The sequence below is a fragment of the Geotrypetes seraphini genome, chromosome 9, assembly GCF_902459505.1.
Source record: "Geotrypetes seraphini chromosome 9, aGeoSer1.1, whole genome shotgun sequence".
Taxonomy (NCBI): Eukaryota; Metazoa; Chordata; class Amphibia; order Gymnophiona; family Dermophiidae; genus Geotrypetes; species Geotrypetes seraphini.
The window spans coordinates 149825477-149845545 of record NC_047092.1 but is presented as its reverse complement, the minus strand read 5'-3'; the positions used below and the strand labels follow the sequence as shown (position 1 = coordinate 149845545).

The window sequence follows — 20069 nt, the reverse complement described above, 5'->3', positions numbered from 1 at the left end:
TCCAGCCATTTGCCTATCCATCTTTGTATATCTCCCTCTATGCCATGGCTTTGTAGTTTCCTGAGAAGTCTTTCATGTGGAACTTTGTCAAATGCTTTCTGGAAGTCCAAGTATATTATGTCCACCGGCTTTCCACTATTAATTTGCTTGTTCACGGTCTCAAAGAATTGGAGTAAATTCGTCAAACACGATTTCCCTTTCCTGAATCCATGTTGACTGGGTTTCATCAAGTCGTGTGTGTCCAAGTGCTGAACTATGCTATCCTTGATCAGTGATTCAATCATCTTGCCAGGGACAGACGTAAGACTCACAGGTCTATAGTTGCCCGGTTCTCCTCTCGATCCTTTTTTGAAGATTGGCGTGATGTTCGCTTTCCTCCAGTCGTCTGGTATCTGACCAGTTCTGATTGACAGGTTTGCAAGTTTTTGCAATAACTCTCCGATTTCAACCTTCAATTCCTTCAAGACTCTCGGGTGAATTTCATCCGGTCCAGGGGATTTGTCACTTTTAAGTTTGTCGATCTGGTAGTATATCTGATCTAAGTTCACTTCAACTGTGGTGAGGCTGTCCTCTATTTCTCCTGTAAACAGTTTCTCCGCTTCAGGTATTGTTGAGGTGTCCTCCTTCGTAAAGACGGACGCAAAGAAGGAATTTAGTTTGTCTGCGATTTGTTTATCTTCCTTGATGTACCCTTTTCTTCCCTTGTCGTCCAGGGGTCCCACTGCCTCTTTTGCAGGTTTTTTCCCTTTCACGTATCTAAAGAAGGGCTTGAAGTTTTTAGCCTCCCGGGCTATTTTTTCCTCATAGTCCTGTTTTGCATCCCTCACCGCCTTGTGACATTTCTTCTGTTCATCTTTATGTTTGTTCCAGGCTTCGGTTGTCTTCGTGCATTTCCATTTTTTGAAAGAGTCCTTCTTTTCTTTTATGGCTTCCTTCACCTGTGTGGTAAGCCATGCCGGTTCTCCTTTACCTTTAGTTCTCCGATCTTTGGAAATCCTCGGAATGTAGAGATCTTTTGCTTCTGCAATAGTATTTTTCAATAGGCACCATGCCTGATCTACTGTTTCAAGTTTGTCCACCATCTTCTCGAGTCGTTTTGTTACCATGGCTCTCATGCAATCGTATTTACCCTTTTTAAAGTTTAAGGTGGTGGTTAAGGTTTTGGTATGTTTCCTTTTCCCGATGTCAAGTTTAAAGTTGATTACATTGTGATCACTCGTTCCCAGTGGAACTATGACTTCTACTTCTGTTATCGGTCCGGTGAGACCATTTAGGACCAAGTCCAAGGTGGTGTCGCCTCTTGTCGGCTCTTTTACCATTTGCTCCAGGAAGTATAGCTCTCCTGGTGCAAGATTACACATTAATAACAATTTATCAAATAGATTTAACTTGCATAGGGGAGTTAGACAAGGATGTCCTTTGTCCCCCTTACTTTTTAATATTGTTTTAGAACCCTTATTAATTGCAATTAATCAAACTAAGGAGATAAGGGGAATCCCATTTTCTTACTGGGAATTTAAACTTTCTGCATATGCAGATGATATATTGTTATATTTAAGAGAACCGGGGAATACTATTCCAAGTTTACTTAATCTTCTAGAGAAATTTGGGAAATTTTCTGGATATAAAATTAATTGGAGTAAATCGGAAATTCTTCCAATTAATGTTCACTGTACCAAAGGATTATTTGATTCATATTCATTTATTTGGAAAGAAGAAGGATTAAAATATTTAGGAATTATTATCAAAAATACAATTGAAGATACAGTCAAAGAAAATGAAAAACTTTTATTAAAAAAAATAACAGAAATGTGTGAGCAATGGAATCCTTTACATCTTTCTTGGTGGGGAAGAGTCCAAACAATTAAAATGATGATGTTGCCTGTGGTTTGTTATCAAATGAGTATGATACCAATATTTTTTCAGGGGTCATTCTATAAAAAGTTAAATAATATTCTTACAAAGTTTGTTTGGTTTGGGAAAAGACCCAGAATTGCTTTAGTATCTTTACAAAGACCAATTGTGGAGGGAGGGGTAAATTTTCCAAATTTTTATAGGTACCATCAAGCCTATATTCTAAGACAGGGTATGTATTGGATCCTCCCAGATCTCATGGAGAATGTACCAGATTGGCTATATCTAGAATGGCGACTCCTGTTCCCACTACATTTAGAACATCTAATTAGTATAAACATGCCTAGAAGATATAAGGATAACAGAATTCTGTTGGATACTTGGAAGACATTAAGATATATTAGTAATCTATCACCAGAACCAATTGCTAAATCATTAAATCAATCCATTTGGGTAAACTCCAGGATCAAGATTGGCGGATACAAAATCGTCTGGAAACAATGGATAATTGCAGGTATACGAACATTGAATGATGTTATTTCAGAAGGAACAATGCTTAGTTTTTCACAATTGCAACATAAATTTGGATTAAATAAAACACAATATTTTAAGTGGTTGCAATTGAAGCAAGCTATTCAGGCAGGGTTCCCTGAATGGAAAGCGCTTAATACTCAATATAGTCTGCAGGTTCTATGTTTCCAGGCGGATTTCTTGGGTCACCAAGCCGCAAAATGGTATAAATTGTTAAATGGATTTTTAAATAAAAAAAAGAAAACTGGACTTAGGGATATTTGGAGCATTGAGATTGGTCAGACAATATCTGAGTCTCAATGGCCACGATTTTGGTCCTGGAGATTAAGATCTACAAAGTCAGCATCTATGAGTCAAACTTGGATGTTTTTGTTACATAGAGTTTTATGGACCCCTACGCGTTTACAAAAAATAGATAGTACTAGATCTAATAGATGCTGGCATTGTAGAGTAGAAGTTGGGATGTTAGATCACTTAATTTTTTATTGTCCCTGTGTAAATGCATTTTGGAAATTAATTTGGCCCCAAATTAATGAATTATTAGAAAATCCTGTAGGACTCTCATATGATACTATACTATTTGGTACAGCAATGAGAACTCAGAGTCCGATTTCAGCAAACAATAACAAACTATTATTAATATTGACAGGGGTCGCCATGCAACAAATAACTCAAAATTGGAAGGATTATTCCAAATTAAACTATACATTTTGGTGGAATTCAGTCTGTCATATATACAAAATGGAAAAAACAATAGCATTACAACAGGGAAATATTCATAATTTTAAGAAAATTTGGGAACCATTGACCCGCTATTCCAATGATCAGATTTCATAGCACATTAGTAATAGTTATATTAGCGTGGGGAGGGGAATGTATATTATGTGGAAATAAGAAATGAAAAAAAGGGGAGGGTTATATTTTATATGATAAGATGAATTATTTAGAATCATAATTTTTCATGTATTAATTTAAGCTTTATGTACAATTAAATTATTGTAAGAATGAAAAATTTATAAATAAAATATTAAAAAAAAAAAAAAAAAAAGACCTGTCACCAGGTAGATGCACATTAATTAAAACACAGATCTAGCATGACAGTTGTTGGGCAAAATAAATTCAACCACAAACCCATTTTGGCAAATCTAGGCCACATGCTCAGGAAACAGCTATCTGATGGGACAAAAATACAACTAAGAACCTTGGGTCTATCTATAGATGAATTCAATTTTAAAAATGGGCTATGCTAAGAAAATAGGATGGGTAAAGACAGATTAAACAGGAAACAAAAGGATAGATCAGGACAGAACCAAACCATAGGCACTACTTAGACGAGATAGGCATAGGGCAGAGGAAAACTTAGATGATATTCAGTTCTCTGCATCCAAAAGCTATGTCCTTTCTTAGTTCTCTGTATCTAAAAGCTTCTAAAGGCTTCTATTTCTAAAGGCGCATCTTAATTCTTTCTACACTGCTTTAATAATTAATAACGTATTTTTTTACACCTCTGCAAATGCCCAATCAATGTAAAAAAAAAAACCAACAGCAAACAATTCTGTACATTTACAATCAAGAATGTACTTTTCTGGGGAGAGGTCCTCCACACAGTCTCTATTTGGGGCCTTTCTCTCCTCTGATCAACCCCACACCCCGGGGATCACACTCGGTACTTAACACAGTGAGGATATCGAGCACTATGGTGGAAAAAACCCAAAAGAAACAAAAACAGGCACAAAGAAAATAGGACAGTTCAAAAAGAATGAGGCCTGCAAGTCTAGCTGACAAACATCATTGTAGGTAATTACTATGAATATTTCCATACACTCAGCCTGCCAGGCTTACGGCATATGTGAAAAATATCAAAGAAAAAATTAAAAATCATGATTGCTTATACTTTAAGCTTCATACATTCACAACCTACAACATTCCTTCCGGAATGCAAGACCGAGGGATGCTTCTCTTTAAATAGGTCTTGGACATTATTCGGTCAGGCTACAAGCTGGAATTTGCTTGATTTCTGGTAGCCCTCTCAGCAAAAATGGAAAATCAACCAGTTGGAGCTTAGAACCATTTGGCCAGCTCTGATGAGATTGCAGAAGACTCTGGGGAATCAAGTGGTCAGGGTCTTCTCTGACAATGTGTCAGCAGTAGCCTATATCAATCACCAGGGAGGAACCAAGTGCGCTCCTTAGGCTCAGGAAGCCCTTTAGGCGGAACATTGCCACCTAGTGCTGATGGCAATGAATATGGAAGGAGTAGACATTGTTCAAGCAGACTTCTTCAGCAGACAGATTCTGGATCTGTGCGAGTGGGCCCTGTCTTTAGCAGCATTCAGAGCACTGGGGTTGGGCCCACTTCGACCTCATGACCTTGGCAAGAAAGTGGATCACTGCTTTAGTGGAAGATCTGAGCCAGAAGTGAGGGGCTCGACACTCTGGTGTGTCCGTGGTGGCTCGAGATTGGTCTTGCTGGCCTGTAGTTCACTGATCTGATAAGTCTACGCAGGTGTTGTGGCCTTCGGCTTTGTGCCTATCTGGACCTCCTCCCGCTGACTCCAGTGGACATGGAGGATCTGGGTCTCTTTGCTCTTACAGCATGGCTCTTGAACGTGCAGCCTTAGAACACAAAGAATATTCTACTATGGTTGTTGAAACTCACCTAAAGTCTAAGAAGTCATCTACGGTTTTGGCTTATGCTAAAGCATAGAAGGTCTTCCAACTTTGGTGCACCCAGGACCAGGTGGACCCTTATTCAGCGCTGATTCTCGCCTTTTTTAAGACTAGTTTGGATAATGACCTCACTGTAGCTTCTCTTCGGATCCAGGTGGCTGGGCTCTCTTGTTCTAGATCTTGGGAGTATTGATCCTTGTTGGCATCACATCTTGATATCGCTAGATTCCTGAAGGGGCTCTTCATCTCAGCCCGCCTTGCCAAGGCTCCTTTTGAACCCTTCAAGATGCTTCCCACTTGGATTTTGTAATTTAATGTAAAATGTAATTTATTTCTTATATACCGCTAAACTCCGTTAGGATTCTAAGCGGTTTACAGAAAATAGACAATAAAAATAAATAAATAAAGAATAGGTACTTTGAAATTCCCTTACTGTCCCGAAGGCTCACAATCTAACTAAAGTACCAAAGAACAAACAAATTAGCAAAATAATAGAGAGGAAAATAAAGATAGAGGAAAAAATGAGATATGAAGCATCCTAACAAGAATACATTGAACTCTCAATACCATACTGTTAAACAAAACGTACATTCCAAAATAATAATGTAATGGAAAGAAACTAATTAAATAGAAAATAATTTTAAGAATTAAATCAAATATAGAAATGTAAAAAGAAAAATAAACATTAGAAGTGAGGAAAAAAGAAAAGGTAGAGGAAGGCATATGAATAGAATGGAAAGAGAAACAGTTAAACAGTAGAATTCTAAGAAAATTTTAAATGAAAACTAAACAAATAGACATGTTTTGATGCTCAAGCTATTTTTTTTCTGGTTACCATTACTTCGGCACAGAACTGTTACTCCAGATTTCAGAGATTGGGATTTCCCTTCAGGCAGTTCTTTCCTTCCTGCTGAAGGTGGTTTCAGTTTTCCATGTTAATCAGAAAGTTTGCATGACTGCCTTTTAGCCTATTGGTTCCAGGTTGCATGGTCGACTGCTGAAGCAACTGGATGTGCGCAGAGTTCTTCTGCGTTATATAGAGGTCATTCAAGAGTTTAGTCTCTCTAACCATTTGTTTATGCTGACTCATTCAGTTAAGTGGGGCGCTCTCGCTTCCAAGGCCACGATTTTCTGATGGACCCATAGGGCCATTTCATCAACCTACATGCTTTCTGGGAAACAGTCTCTTGTTTCCGTCAAGGCGCATTCTACCAGGAGTGTGACTTCTTCATGGGCCAAAGCTAGAGCTGTCTCTCTTGAGATTTGCAGAGCGGCAACGTGGTCTTCTCTTGTTTGCCAAATTCTACAGAGTGGAAGTGGCGATAAGAGGATTCTGCTTTTGGGTCCTCAGTCTTAAGGGTCAGCACAGCAAGCCCGCCTTAACTTTATGGCGGACTACTTTTGTACGTCCCTACTGTCTAGAATGTCTCACCTTTTGCACTGGAAAAAGAGATTATGTACTTACACTGGTAAGCTCTTTTCCAGTAGATAGGTGAGACAATCTAGACTCCCGCCGTGTCCTTCCTGCGGTTGATTACAGTTTTTAGTCTATTTATGCTTCTCCAAGTTGATTCTTGGATGCCTGTCAGCCCTTGGTGGCTGGAAAGAATTTGTATTTATGCTTCAATTTGTTGGGGAGTAGTTTCTGAGCTCTTTTGAAGCCTATGTTTGGCAGTTAATGGTACTGTTTAGGTACTTTTTTAGCAGAACAATTTGTTTACGCCTGTTGCTACAGGTGTCTCTACTTTACATGTGTTAGATCAGTGTTCTTCAACCTTTTTACACCTATGGACCGGCGGAAATAAAATAATTATTTCGTGGACCGGCAAACTACTAAGACTGAAATTTTTTTTTAAAAACCATCGCCGCCCCTTCCCCGCAAGCTCGGTCCCACAAACCATCTGATCCCATCCGCACAAGCCTCAAATAGTTATGATTTTATATTGAACATATTTTATTAAAGTATAAAAAGAAACAATATTCTATACAATTTTCATTTTATAAATACAAATAATACAGGGCAAAGATCAACAAAATCCGTCTCTCCTCCCCTTCACATATATCCCCTCTACTATCAAGAAAACTGAATAAGCCAAATTATTACAGAATGCTACATAAATATCATGTAACAGAATACCACAGTCACACATGACAGGAATGGTGTTAGGGGAGTGGAACTAGAGCAACTGCCCCCTGGTCAGAGAGAGCCCTAAGCCAGCTGGAAGCTAAAGAAGCACTGCCTGGGCTTTGCACTCCCCAGTTATGGAGTGCAGATATTTCAAATCTGATATATTTGAATCACAAGATAGAAATAAAAATTTTTTTTTTCTACCTTTTGTCGTCTCTGGTTTCTGCTTTCATTGCCTTTTCACTCTCTTCCAGCCAGTGTCTGCCCTAAGAACATAAGAATTACCACTGCTGGGTCAGACCAGAGGTCCATCATGATCGGCAGTCCGCTCAAGTGGCGGCCCTCTGGTCTAAGACCAGCACCCTAACTGAGACTAGCTCTACCAGCGCACATTCTTGTTCAGCAGGAACTTGTCTAACTTTGTCTTGAATCCTTGGAGGGTGTTTTCCCCTATAACAGCCTCTGGAAGAGCGTTCCAGCTTTCTACCACAGAACTTCCTTACGTTTGTACGGAATCTATCCCCTTTCAACTTTAGAGAGTGCCCTCTCGTTCTCCCTGCCTTGCAGAGGGTGAACAACCTGTCCTTAGCAACTAAGTCCATTCCCTTCAGTACCTTGAATGTTTCTATCATGTCCCCTCTCAATCTCCTCTGCTCAAGGGAGAAGAGGCCCAGTTTCTCTAATCTTTCGCTGTACGGTAACTCCTCCAGCCCCTTAACCATTTTAGTCGCTCTTTTCTGGACTCTTTCGAGTAGTACCGTGTCCTTCATGTACGGTGACCAGTGCTGGACACAGTACTCCAGGTGAGGGCGTACCATGGCCCGGTACAGCGGCATGATAACCTTCTCTGTCTCTTCAGTCCAGCACCTGCCCCTTCCATTCACTGTCTGTCTTTCCCTGCCATCTCTCCTCCTGCCCCCCCCCCCCCAATTTGGTCTGGCATCCATCATCTTCCTTCTGTTCTCCTCATGGTCTGGCATCTCTGTCCTTCCCTCCCCCCTGTGGTTTTTAGCATCTCTCTCTTCTCATTTCCTCCACTCAGATCTGATATCATTCTCTGTTCTCTCTTCCCTTTTCTTCTCTGGTCTTCCTTCTTTATTTTCTGCCTCCATCTAAATTAAATTCTTTCTTACTATTTAGTCCCATTTCCCTCTTTTCACTATGTCTACCCACAGCTTGTCACCCCTTTCCCTCACCCCTCCATTATCTTACTATTTTCTTCCCCCTTTATTTATCTCCTCCTTCCATCCAGTATGTGTTCTTTCCCCACTTCCATTCAGCATCTGCTCTCCCCTCTCAACTGACATCCATCTGCCTTCTGCTCTCTCTCCCTTCCATCATCTGTCCCCTTTTTTCTCTCATCTCCTCCATTCCATCATCTGCCCCTTCTCTCCCCCCCCAAACTTCCATCATCTGCCCCCTTCCCCTCACCTTTGCGGGTCACTTTCTTTCCCCTGAGGGTGGCTCATGTCAGAAGGGAAGCTATGGCCGAGCAGAACCGCTTGCAAGGAACATAGAAACATAGAAATAGACGGCAGATAAGGGCCCACGGCCCATCTAGTCTGCCCACCTTAATGTCCCTCCCCTACCTTTGCCCTGTGAATAGATCCCATGTGCCGATCCCATTTGGCCTTAAAATCAGGCACGCTGCTGGCCTCAATCACCTGTAGTGGAAGACTATTCCAGTGATCAACCACTCTTTCAGTGAAAAAGAATTTCCTGGTGTCACCTCGTAGTTTCCCGCCCCTGATTTTCAACGGATGCCCTCTTGTTGTCGTGGGACCCTTGAAAAAGAAGATATCTTCCTCCGCCTCGATGCGGCCCGTAAGAGACTTGAACGTCTCGATCATGTCCCCCCTCTCTCTGCGCTCCTCGAGCGAGTATAGCTGTAATTTGTCAAGCCGTTTTTCGTATGGTAGATCCTTGAGTCCCGAGACCATCCGGGTGGCCATTCTTTGCACCGACTCCAGTCTCAGCACATCCTTGCGATAATGCGGCCTCCAGAATTGCACACAGTATTCCAGGTGGGGCCTCACCATGGATCTATACAAAGGCATAATGACTTCCGCCTTACGACTGACGAAACCCCTTCGTATGCAGCCCATGATTTGTCTTGCCTTGGACGAAGCCTGCTCCACTTGATTGGCAGACTTCATGTCCTCACTGACGATTACCCCCAAGTCTCGTTCTGCTACCGTTTTGAACTTACTTGATTGATGTTGATGCTGGGGCCCCTTGGCCTTTGAAGGAAAAAAAAAGGTGGAAAAAAGGGACCTGCAAAGGCGAGAGGAAGAGAAGAGAGGAAGAGCTGCTCTTTGCCCTCCTTCAGCGGCCCAAGAGTCCAGACCACCTGCGGCAGCTCTGTGTACTTTTAACTTCGGCACAGAGCTGCCCCTAAGCAGTAGTTTAGCGCGGTTTCATGAGGCAGCCTCGGGGCCTTTGCTAGACCGGCCCGTTTCGATGATGCGATGTGGGCCGGCCTAGCAAAGGCCCCAAGGCTGCCTCATGAAACCGCGCTAAACTACTGCTTAGGGGCAGCTCTGTGCCAAAGTTAAAAGCACACAGAGCTGCCGCTGCTGGTCTGGAGATGTGGAGACAAGGCAGGAGGCAAACGCGGTGGAAGGCAGGAGTCCCGGCACAGCGACTGCAACAGGAAGTTGCAAGTCAGCTGACGCCGGCCTTTCGTTGCGGCGGGGACCGAATCCTTCGCGAACTGGCAAGATTTTTTTGCGGACCGACACCGGTCCGCGGACCGGCGGTTGAAGAATTGTGTGTTAGATGACTCTACGTGCTTGAGTACTAATTGTAGGTGGAGCTTGAGAGCACAGTGAAGTATAACAGAGAGAGAGAGAATGAAAAATCTGGAGTGGATTCTTTCTGCAGCAGCAGGAAATAATCCTACTGTTTAGAACACAGGTTTGTGTCAGTCCTCAAGGGCCGCAATCCAGCCCTGTTTTCATGATTTCCCCAATGAATATGCATGAGATCTATTAGCATACAATGAAAGCAGTGCATGCAAATAGATCTCATATATATTCATTAGGGAAATCCTGTAAACCCGAATGGATTGTGGCCCTCGAGGACTGAATGACATCCGTGGTCTAGAATGTTTCATCTGTCTACTGGAAAAGAACTTACCAGGTAAGTACATAATCTCTTTTTTCTGGTTCAGTTAGCTAATGCGATATTAGACCACCAAAAATGATCACCCCCATCTTACTTATGGATAAATTTTAAGAGGTCCATGAACTTAGATGGGAAAAAATTACAACTGTATTGATTTTCAATAATCTCTAATTGAAATTTAGCTTTTTATTTAGAAATGATGTTGGTAACAGTAATTTATGGCTTCTAGACTCCAAAAATGTTAACTTCTATAAATCTCACTATTTAAAATTATTATACCCCTAAAAATCAAAAGCAGAATATATTTGGTTATATGAAGTACCTTTTTCTCATAAAGCATATATTCATTAGCATCTTCACCAGACCAGTCCAGAACCTGTGGGTTTATGTTCATCGACCAACATAGATGTAGAAACAAGTAAAAAAGAAAAAGTCCTGTAAGGGCACCATATAGCCTGAAGATACCATTATTTCTCAGACACACCAGGCAGCTTGTGGGCTGCTTATTTTGACAGCTCTGGACCTAGTTGGACAACTAGGTTCTTGTTGAGCACAAGGAGAATATCTTTCTGAAGGTTTGTGCTTCACAGCAGTAATTTGAAGAAGTTAAGTTGGATCAAAGCTATACTCTTCAAGAAATCCCTTAATAAAGCTTAATACCATGATAAAGCTTAACCCCCCTCTTACCATCCCCTCCCTAACCCCAGATCCTACTTTTCCCTCTCTTGGAAACCTTCTCTGATCTAACGTTGTAACCCTTCTTCCATAACTCTTTTTGTAATCCGCTTTGAACCGAAAGGTAATGGCGGAATAGAAATCTGTAATGTAATGTAATCAGAGATGCAACTACTTAATTATATGGATGTGATTGATGAATGGATAAGAGAAAATGAGTTAAAATTGAATGTGATGAAGAATTAAATTTTGGTGATTAGAAGGGATGTGTCTCCATGGAAGGATTTAGTGGGTGAATTTGCTGGAAAAAAGCTTGACGTAAAATAGGTTGTTCGGAACTTCTCATAGGTGTTTTGGATTGACTGAACTACATTCGCAGAACCAGATAGCACAGGTTGTGCGTTTCTCATTCTATCGTCTCAGAATGCTGATAAGATTTAAAAATGTCCTTTCAGCTTTTGATTTTAGATTAGTGATTCAAGTGCTAATACTCAGTAGTTTAGACTTTTGTTACATGCTGTATTAAGGAATTTGAAAAATGAAAGCTCTTCAGATAGTTCAGAATTCAGTGGCACAAATTATTTTGGGAGGGAGTCTGTTTGATCACATTTTACCAAAATTGTACCAACTTCATTGGCTACCAGTGGCTTTTCGGATACGTTCAATGTTCTTGTACAACTTTTTCAATTTTTTTTAATGTCGGCGCCTGCCTGACTTCAGTTCACAATTCAGCTATATGAGCCAGTCCAAAAATTAAGATTTGCAGTAAATCAGCAAGCAATAGTACCAGATCTTTGTAAGGTCTACTATCCTGATACCATCTCTTGTGTCTTTTCCATAGTGGGCCCACAGCTATGGAACAGTCTGTCGGGGTACATTCATTTTTGCATCTCATTACAACAATTTAAAAAAGTTTTAAAAACTTATTTATATGAAGATGTATTTTCATGTATTTGACAAGTGTTTTTGTCATTTATTTGCTGGGGTGATGTTTGTCTCCTCTTAATATAGTTGTAAGGGTTGGTATGGATATGGGGAATTTGTTGATTTTTATTGTGGATGTTTAATTGCAGGCCACTTGGCTTTAAGCAGCATATAAGTACTGTAAATAAATGAAATAAATAACGCAGGATTCTGAGTTCTTAACACCCCCACCCTTCCATCTTGGCATGAAAAGACAATCTTAACATAAAAGGAAAAGGAAAGAAACAGAAATAATTGGAAGTCTTTCTCTCTAAAATCCCCTTTCCCCTGGCAGGGGTTTTCTAGGATTGGGATGCATCTGAAGATGGAGAGGATGTTGGGAACTTCCTCCATTGCTCTGACCTGCAACTAAGAAGTATACATTCAAGCACAGAGAAACCACCTTAGATGCTGTTTTCCAGGTCTTACTCAGAAATCTGAGGACCTTTTTCTATTTTCTTCTGTTTCTGCCACCCAGATGTTCTGCTTACTCAGCTCTCAAGTTTCAAAAAGGTGAGCAGGATCATTTTTGGGATGACCTCAGACTACTGTGAAGGAACTTGGGCTGATTCTGACTTGGTGCTGCATTGGCATTGGAAGTGGTACACTTTCACTGGTGATTTGGGACAGCTTTTTATGGCAGCCCAGTCCTTAGATTTTTGGCACTTTATTTATTTTGCCTTGGTAGTGTTAATTTTGATTTTAGGTTAGTTGTTCAAGTGCTAATACTTAGATTAGACTTTTGTTACATGCTGTATTAAGGAATTGGAAAAATGAAACTGAAAGCATTTTAGATCATAATTAAATTTTAACTCATTTTCTCTCATCTATTCATCAATCATACTCATATAATCATGTAGTTACATCTCTGATCCAGCTCATCTTCTTCAAATTACTGCTGAGAAGCACAGTCATTGGAGGAGTATATATTTAGAGCAAATATAGTACCACCAGTACAGAAGCTTATGTGAGGTAACTCCTCGCAGAAACACATGTATTGTAACTCTTTTCAGAAGCTCATGTATTGCAACACTATTACAGAAGCTCATGTAAACCACTCTGAATTGACTCCCCAGTCATTAGTAGCAGTATAGAAGCTTTCAGAAAAATAATAATTTGGAGACCCAGGTGGTTCAGCAAGGATTACTTTCACAGTGGCAGTTGATGAGGAGCATCAACTTAGTATGTAGATCCTGGGGTCTGTTTTTTTTATTTTATAACTCCAACTTGCATAGCTTCAAACAAACAAGAGGAAACTCGGTTTCTCCTTGAGCTCTGAACTAACCATTCTTATTTGGAACCAAGTCTACTGCTGTTTCTGAGTTGGTGGTCACATCTAGGTCTTCAGTCTTTACATTTTTCCCTCTCTCCGAGATCAAGGGACTGTTTTAAAAGTTGCTAGCAAATTTTTCTGCAGCTCAAGAACGCTCTCCCTTTATGTAGAGGCACTGTGTATTTGTTTTCTTCTCAGTGTCAGTGGTGCCGAATTCTTTTGCTTGCATTGTAGACTCGGCTCCTACTGGGGAAGCTGTTTGTGTGGGAATTAGGTTTTTTCCCAAATATTTCCTTATTTATTTATTTCTACATAATACCTACCATTTTTCTAAGGTAGCAGTGCATTTTCCTGCAGGAGAATACTTTTCTAGTTCTACAGATTTCCAAATGTCTGTTTTCAAGCCCCTTTTTGGAGCAGTTTATTTTATCCTTATAAACTATGTTCTAATAGGGTCTGAGGGAATATTGAAGCCCACCTGACTAGGACTCTTCACATCACATAATTAGAATAATAATAATGTTAAAATGATAGAGTAGGGTTGTCCAACGTTGGTCCTCAAGGGCTGCAATCCAGTCAGGTTTTCAGGATTTCCCCAATGAATTTGCATGAGATCTATTTGCGTGCGCTTCTTCCATTGTATGCAAATAGATCTCATTCATATTTATTTGGGGAATCCTGAAAACCTGACCTGGCGAGGGCCGAGGTTGGATGTCTCTGTGATAAGAGGATTTCCTCTCTTCAGGGGTACACCTTGGCTTGTTGGTCTCCTAGATAGGGTGAACGAGATTATAAGGGTTTTGTTTCTTAGAAGGTGAAATCTAAGTAATCTCCTGTGATTTCCATTTTTGTTAGTCACTTGGTATCTTGTTAATCCCTTTAAATATATTCCTTGACGGGTTCTTTTGTAGCAGAATATTTCTAGCCTTCCATATATAGGCTAGTAGTTTATACAACAGATGGTGCTTATTGTATGTTTGAGTTTTTATGTTGGGCTGCAGGCTCTTCCAGGTTTCTTTCCGTTTCCTTTCCCAGTTCTGATTGAAAGGTTTTCCACCTTTTCTGTTATGTTTTCCCTTTGCAGTTTCTGCTGCTTGCTTAATTTCTTCATAGATTTACTCCTTGAAGGCCATGAATCTTACTGATAATCCATTTCTGAAAATCATATCAACTTCTGATGATCTTCAAGGCCAGCTCATTTTAGATGGAGGAACAGGTTATTGTTTAGATCAGTGAGTTGAAAGTTGGGGGACCATGGCTTAAATCGCTCTACACTCCTTGTGATTTTGGTTAACTCATTTGGCCTTCTGTTCATATGAGGGAGTTCTCCAGAGCCAGAAAAAAAGCAGATACCTAATTGTATGCGGATGATATCCAACTTGCTCAACCTGTCAATCTTGATGATCCTACTGATATCTTATCCATTAATCAGAAATTGGAACAAATCAGTGACTGGCTAAGCTCAAATATGCTTGCTCTCAATATTAGTAAATCTAAAGTTATGATCTTTCTGGTTAAGGAAGGCCTTACTCTACCCTGACCCATATTTCTAAAATCTGTTTCTATTCAGCATTTTTTTTGCTACTTCAGCTTGTCTGCGGTGTTCTTTGCTCACACGTTTAAAGACAATAGACTGTTTTCAGTCCAATTCTTTATATGTGAGTTTGCAAACCATTGGACCCCTGAGGAAGGCATGTTCGCTGAAACACGGACCGTGTAGGGTCCGGGGGGATTTTATCACCATATTTTTTAGCATTGTACTTTTTAAATTTAATTTTCATGGTTTTATATGTCAGTGTTTAATAAATTATCTCCAGAACATCTGTATCCACAGTTTTTGTTTTCATCGGTGGATTGTTTTCACTGTGGATCATCGGGTCTCCCCATTTTTCTTTGTTCTATTCAGACAGTCACATCCATTAAGCTTCTTGGTGTTATCTTAGACAGAAAATTCATATTTCATGAACAAATAAGCTCAGTAGTTAAAAAATGTTTCTATTGTCTCCGTATGATAAGATCCCTTGCCACATTACTAGATCAATTGTCATTAAATATCCTCATTCATTTTTTAGTTATTTCATGTTTGGACTATAGCAATTCATTATACAAAGGAATCGCAAAGAAAGAAATAAGACATCAATTATCCAAAACACTGCTATAAAAATTATCTCAAAAGCACGCAAATACGATCATGGCACACCCCTTCTGATCAAAGCTCACTGGCTTCCCATTGAGCATTGAATCACTTACAAAATAATGAGCACTGAATCACTTACAAAATAGCTAGGCAACCAGAATTCATCAATAGGCTATTAATCTCTCATACTACCCATTGTACTTGACATTCCTCAAATCAAAATTTACTATCTATCTCTTCACGAAGATACATTAACACCAGGCATACTAGCATTTTTTCAGTTACGGCCCCTATTTTCTGGAATTCAGCACCAAATCACAGAGAAATTACATCCCTCGATAAATTTAAAAGTAACTTAAAGGCCTTTCTTTTTAAAGATGCATATGATGTATGATAGTCCTTTTAAGGACAGTAATGGAAGTCCGTTTCCTGCATTTGACTCATATTTTAGATTATTTGCCTGTGTTTTCTTTCCTCATGTTTTTACCCTCTTCCCATCTTTTTCTATTTAAATATGGTACTTCTGCCCAGTTGCCTCTCGTGTCGGTGTGTCATTGTTTGTCAGATTGTTAGTGTTATTGTATTGAAATTTGTTTTTAAAGTACAGTGTTTTTTATAATTTGTTTTTTTTATATATACTATGTAAAATCGCTTTGATATTTGATAAGGCGGTATATCAAATTTTAAATAAACCTGAAACCCTGATTTCAATAGAAGTCATTCAAGAGTTTTGTCTCTCTAACTTATTTGTTTATGCTGACTCATTCATTTAAGTGGAGCTTGCAGGCATTATAAAAACAAATAAAACTGGGCATTGGAGTAATAGGATTTCATATGGCCAGGTCATTGTGAATGTTCATCTTCCCTTTTCGGGAGGTTTTATTCTCTCCTTTTTTTTCTTCCTTATTTTTTCTGTGCATTGCTAGACATTAGTCATTTTCAGGACCTAATGTCTTTTGGTAACAATTCAATTGCTTAAATTATACTTACTGAGACTTATTTTTAGGGCAGGATACCATTCTGTACAAAAGGTGGCTCTTTGTTGACCTGTTGGGTCTTGGTTCTAGGGGCATTAGAAGTTTTTGCCCTAAGGTTCCATTTTCGTTTCATAGTATATAGGTTTGAAGAGACACTGGCGGGTCAAGTTTTTTGGGAGTTGATTTCAAACTTTGGAAACATTTTTCCCCTGTGGGCAATCTGAAGCTTTATTTCTAAAAAAAAAAACAAGAAAAAAGGAGCTAGGCTTAAACAACAAGGCAGTCTGTGATATCCAAGTTGGAAGCTAAAGAGCAGACTTTTAAGAAAGTAGTCTTAACATAGTAGATGACGGCAGATAAAGACCCGAATGGTCCATCCAGTCTGCCCAACCTGATTCAATTTAAATTTTTTTTTTTTTTTCTTCTTAGCTATTTCTGGGCGAGAATCCAAAGCTTTACACGGTACTGTGCTTGGGTTCCAACTGCCGAAATCTCTGTTAAGACTTACTCCAGCCCATCTACACCCTCCCAGCCATTGAAGCCCTCCCCTGCCCATCCTCCTCCAAACGGCCATGCACAGACACAGACCGTACAAGTCTGCCCAGTAACTGGCCTAGTTCAATCTTTAATATTATTTTCTGATTCTAAATCTTCTGTGTTCATCCCACGCTTCTTTGAACTCAGTCACAGTTTTACTCTCCACCACCTCTCTCGGGAGCGCATTCCAGGCATCCACCACCCTCTCCGTAAAGTAGAATTTCCTAACATTGCCCCTGAATCTACCACCCCTCAACCTCAAATTATGTCATCTGGTTTTACCATTTTCCTTTCTCTGGAAAAGATTTTGTTCTACGTTAATACCCTTTAAGTATTTGAACGTCTGAATCATATCTCCCCTGTCTCTCCTTTCCTCTAGGGTATACATATTCAGGGCTTCCAGTCTCTCCTCATACGTCTTCTGGCGCAAGCCTCCTATCATTTTCTTTATTTAAACTTCTCAAAATCTCTCAGGTGTTTAATACTGTTGCCCGACATGGCTCTGTTTCCTGGTCTGGGGCAATAAATATCAGTTGGTGTTATATTCCATGTTCCACCAAAACTGATCAAAATAAGTTCCTCAGCCTGAGATCATTTGCATTGAGAGTTAGACATACCTGACATGACAGTCTACCTTATATGCATCTGACATGGCTACAAGTAGTGAATCAAGGCTAGTTTAGTAGTGCTCCCTAACTTGAATACTTTTACTTGCTTTGGATCTTTGCTGTAAGGGAAGAGTCCTTCAAGCCTATGCTCTTGCCAGCTTTGCCTGACAGAGGTCCTGATAGTCTAGCTTAGAGCAGATAGCAGTGATCCCAGTTGCTGTTGACTGGGCTAGCTGTGGGTTCAAAATGGAAGCTACAACTTTAAAAATATGAGCTACAGATTGCAATCTGTTTTTATGATGGAGCGACAGATTGTTTTCTCCGTGTTCCCAGCCTGGGTCACACTGTTTCAGCCATTTTAATCTGGACATCTCTGGCACAGTAACATACACAGTAGTCTTGAACAAGTTGCACATCTTCAATTACTGCAAAATCGACTCTTGCTGAAGTACAGAATCTTGGTGGTTAAAAATAAACACCCCCAAAATCAAACTTAGTGCAATCAAAATTCCTTTAAGATGTCCACTACCTTAGCTTTCTGAATTGTCAGTCTGAGAACCCTTATTTAGTTTCCAAGTTTAAAAATATAATATACTGCCCATTGAGAACCTCCTGTGTAGTTTATAATTGGTTACATATTCTATTAAAAATTTACCCCCTCTTTTACAAAGCTGCACTAGCGGCTGAGATGCAGCAACAATCGCGAAGCCCTTTAAATCTCTATGGGCTTCAGGGCCTTTACCGCAGCGGCCCACACTAAACGACTTCGTAAAAGAGGCCCTAAGTGATAAGAGAGTTGGAGGAGCTCCATTAGTGATATGAAAGGATTAGAGGAGGAACAAGAGAATCTCTGTGAGTGATAGGCAAGGACTTGAGGAGATGAGAAGCTGAATGCTGGTAGATGGGCACAATCTTCAAGTCTGAATTGGTCTTATGGAACCTAAGGAAAGAAAGCAGGTAAGAAATCATTTTCTACTATACAAAGAGTCCTAAAATCTGGAGCCTTATGTCACATTTCTTTCCCTACAGGTGGATGGTGGAGTTGAATGCCTTGAGGAAATACGTAGTATAGTGTCAGAGTCTGATGTGTCATCCTTTGAAATCCAGCATAGTGGATTTGTGAAACAGCTGCTGCTTTACTTAACATCCAAAAGTGAAAAAGATGCTGTGAGCAGGGAGATCCGATTAAAAAGGTTTTTTCATGTATTCTTTGACTCACCAGTAAGTGTTTTTCATAACATTGATTTGATTTCTATTGATTTGGTATTTAAGAGTGCAACCAAAATTATGCATTTTCTGACACACAAACATGGATTATCCCAGGACAAGCATGCAGTATATTCTCACGTGTGAGTGACGTCATCCACGGAGCCATGGTATGGACAGTATTAAAAGTGCACTGTCACTTTAAGTTTTTAGAAGCTTCGTGACTGCCCGCACCGCACATGCGCAAGTGCCTTCACGCCTGACATATGCTCATGGTTCCTCAGTTCTTCGTTTTCCGTGGAGCAAAGTAGTACTTTATTGACTGGACTCGGTTCAGTCTGCGTTGCCTTCCCACTTCGCATTTTTCTTCTTTTCTTTTTCTTAGTTTTTATTTCAAACCGTTATTTTCTGTACTAAAAATAATATAATTTTCTTTCCTTTTTCTCAGGTTTCGGCCTCGGGGGGGGGGGGGGGGGGAGTTTCCTCAGCTGGTCTCTCAAAATTGAGTTCAGTCTCATTGGCAAAATTTTCCGTCCATGTCGGAACAGTTAACGGATTATAAGAAATGCTGTAGGTGTCAGTGAAACTCAAATACAAAAAATGTGCACAAAATATCGTATCAATAAACAAAACTTAAACTAGCCACCAAAATGATGAGCTTTAAAAGAGGTGTTAAAGCAGCTCCGCATAAGTTCCTCAGAATGCCACACGATTTTAACGTATGGTAGCTGTCCTCATAGGAACCTTTATAGTATGCGATTTTCTCATTCAATATATTATTTTCTTTTCTTTTCTTTTCATAAGTTATAAAGTGCTTGTGCTTAATAATGTAATATAATAGTAGCAAATGTAGCTATTACTTAGCTTTTTTTTTTTTTTAAAGACTGGGTCTGGCTCAATCCCCACCGACGCGTTTCATTATTTCATCAGGGTCGGGGAAGGAGAACGCTGTAAAGAGCAAAGCATTATATCAGTTTAAAGTTAAAAGTTAAAGAACCCAGCAATATTAAGAATTTAAAAAGTTGCTACAAAGCTTACCAGAACAGTATATTGTCTTAGCGAAATGCTAAATCCATGGTTAGTGAGCCGGAAGTGGACAAACACCGGCGAAAGGGAGGCTAATAACTTAAAATCCTGGATCATGTGACTCAAAACTAGCCAATACATATCTCACTCTCAACCCTTTCGCCGGTGTTTGTCCACTTCCGGCTCACTAACCATGGATTTAGCATTTCGCTAAGACAATATACTGTTCTGGTAAGCTTTGTAGCAACTTTTTAAATTCTTAATATTGCTGGGTTCTTTAACTTTTAACTTTAAACTGATATAATGCTTTGCTCTTTACAGCGTTCTCCTTCCCCGACCCTGATGAAATAATGAAACGC

The 20069-nt window shown here is 39.9% G+C and overlaps 1 protein-coding gene across 10 annotated transcripts in view; it reads left to right on the top strand.

The window, feature by feature from the left end:
* TRIP12 (thyroid hormone receptor interactor 12) overlaps positions 1-20069 on the top strand; it is a 448602-nt gene that overhangs the window by 309915 nt on the left and 118618 nt on the right. For all 10 annotated transcript variants that reach the window (XM_033958326.1, XM_033958328.1, XM_033958334.1 and 7 more), the window contains exon 27: positions 18508-18699. In XM_033958326.1, coding sequence (XP_033814217.1) covers positions 18508-18699 — 192 coding nt within the window. The remainder of the gene's footprint in view (positions 1-18507; positions 18700-20069) is intronic.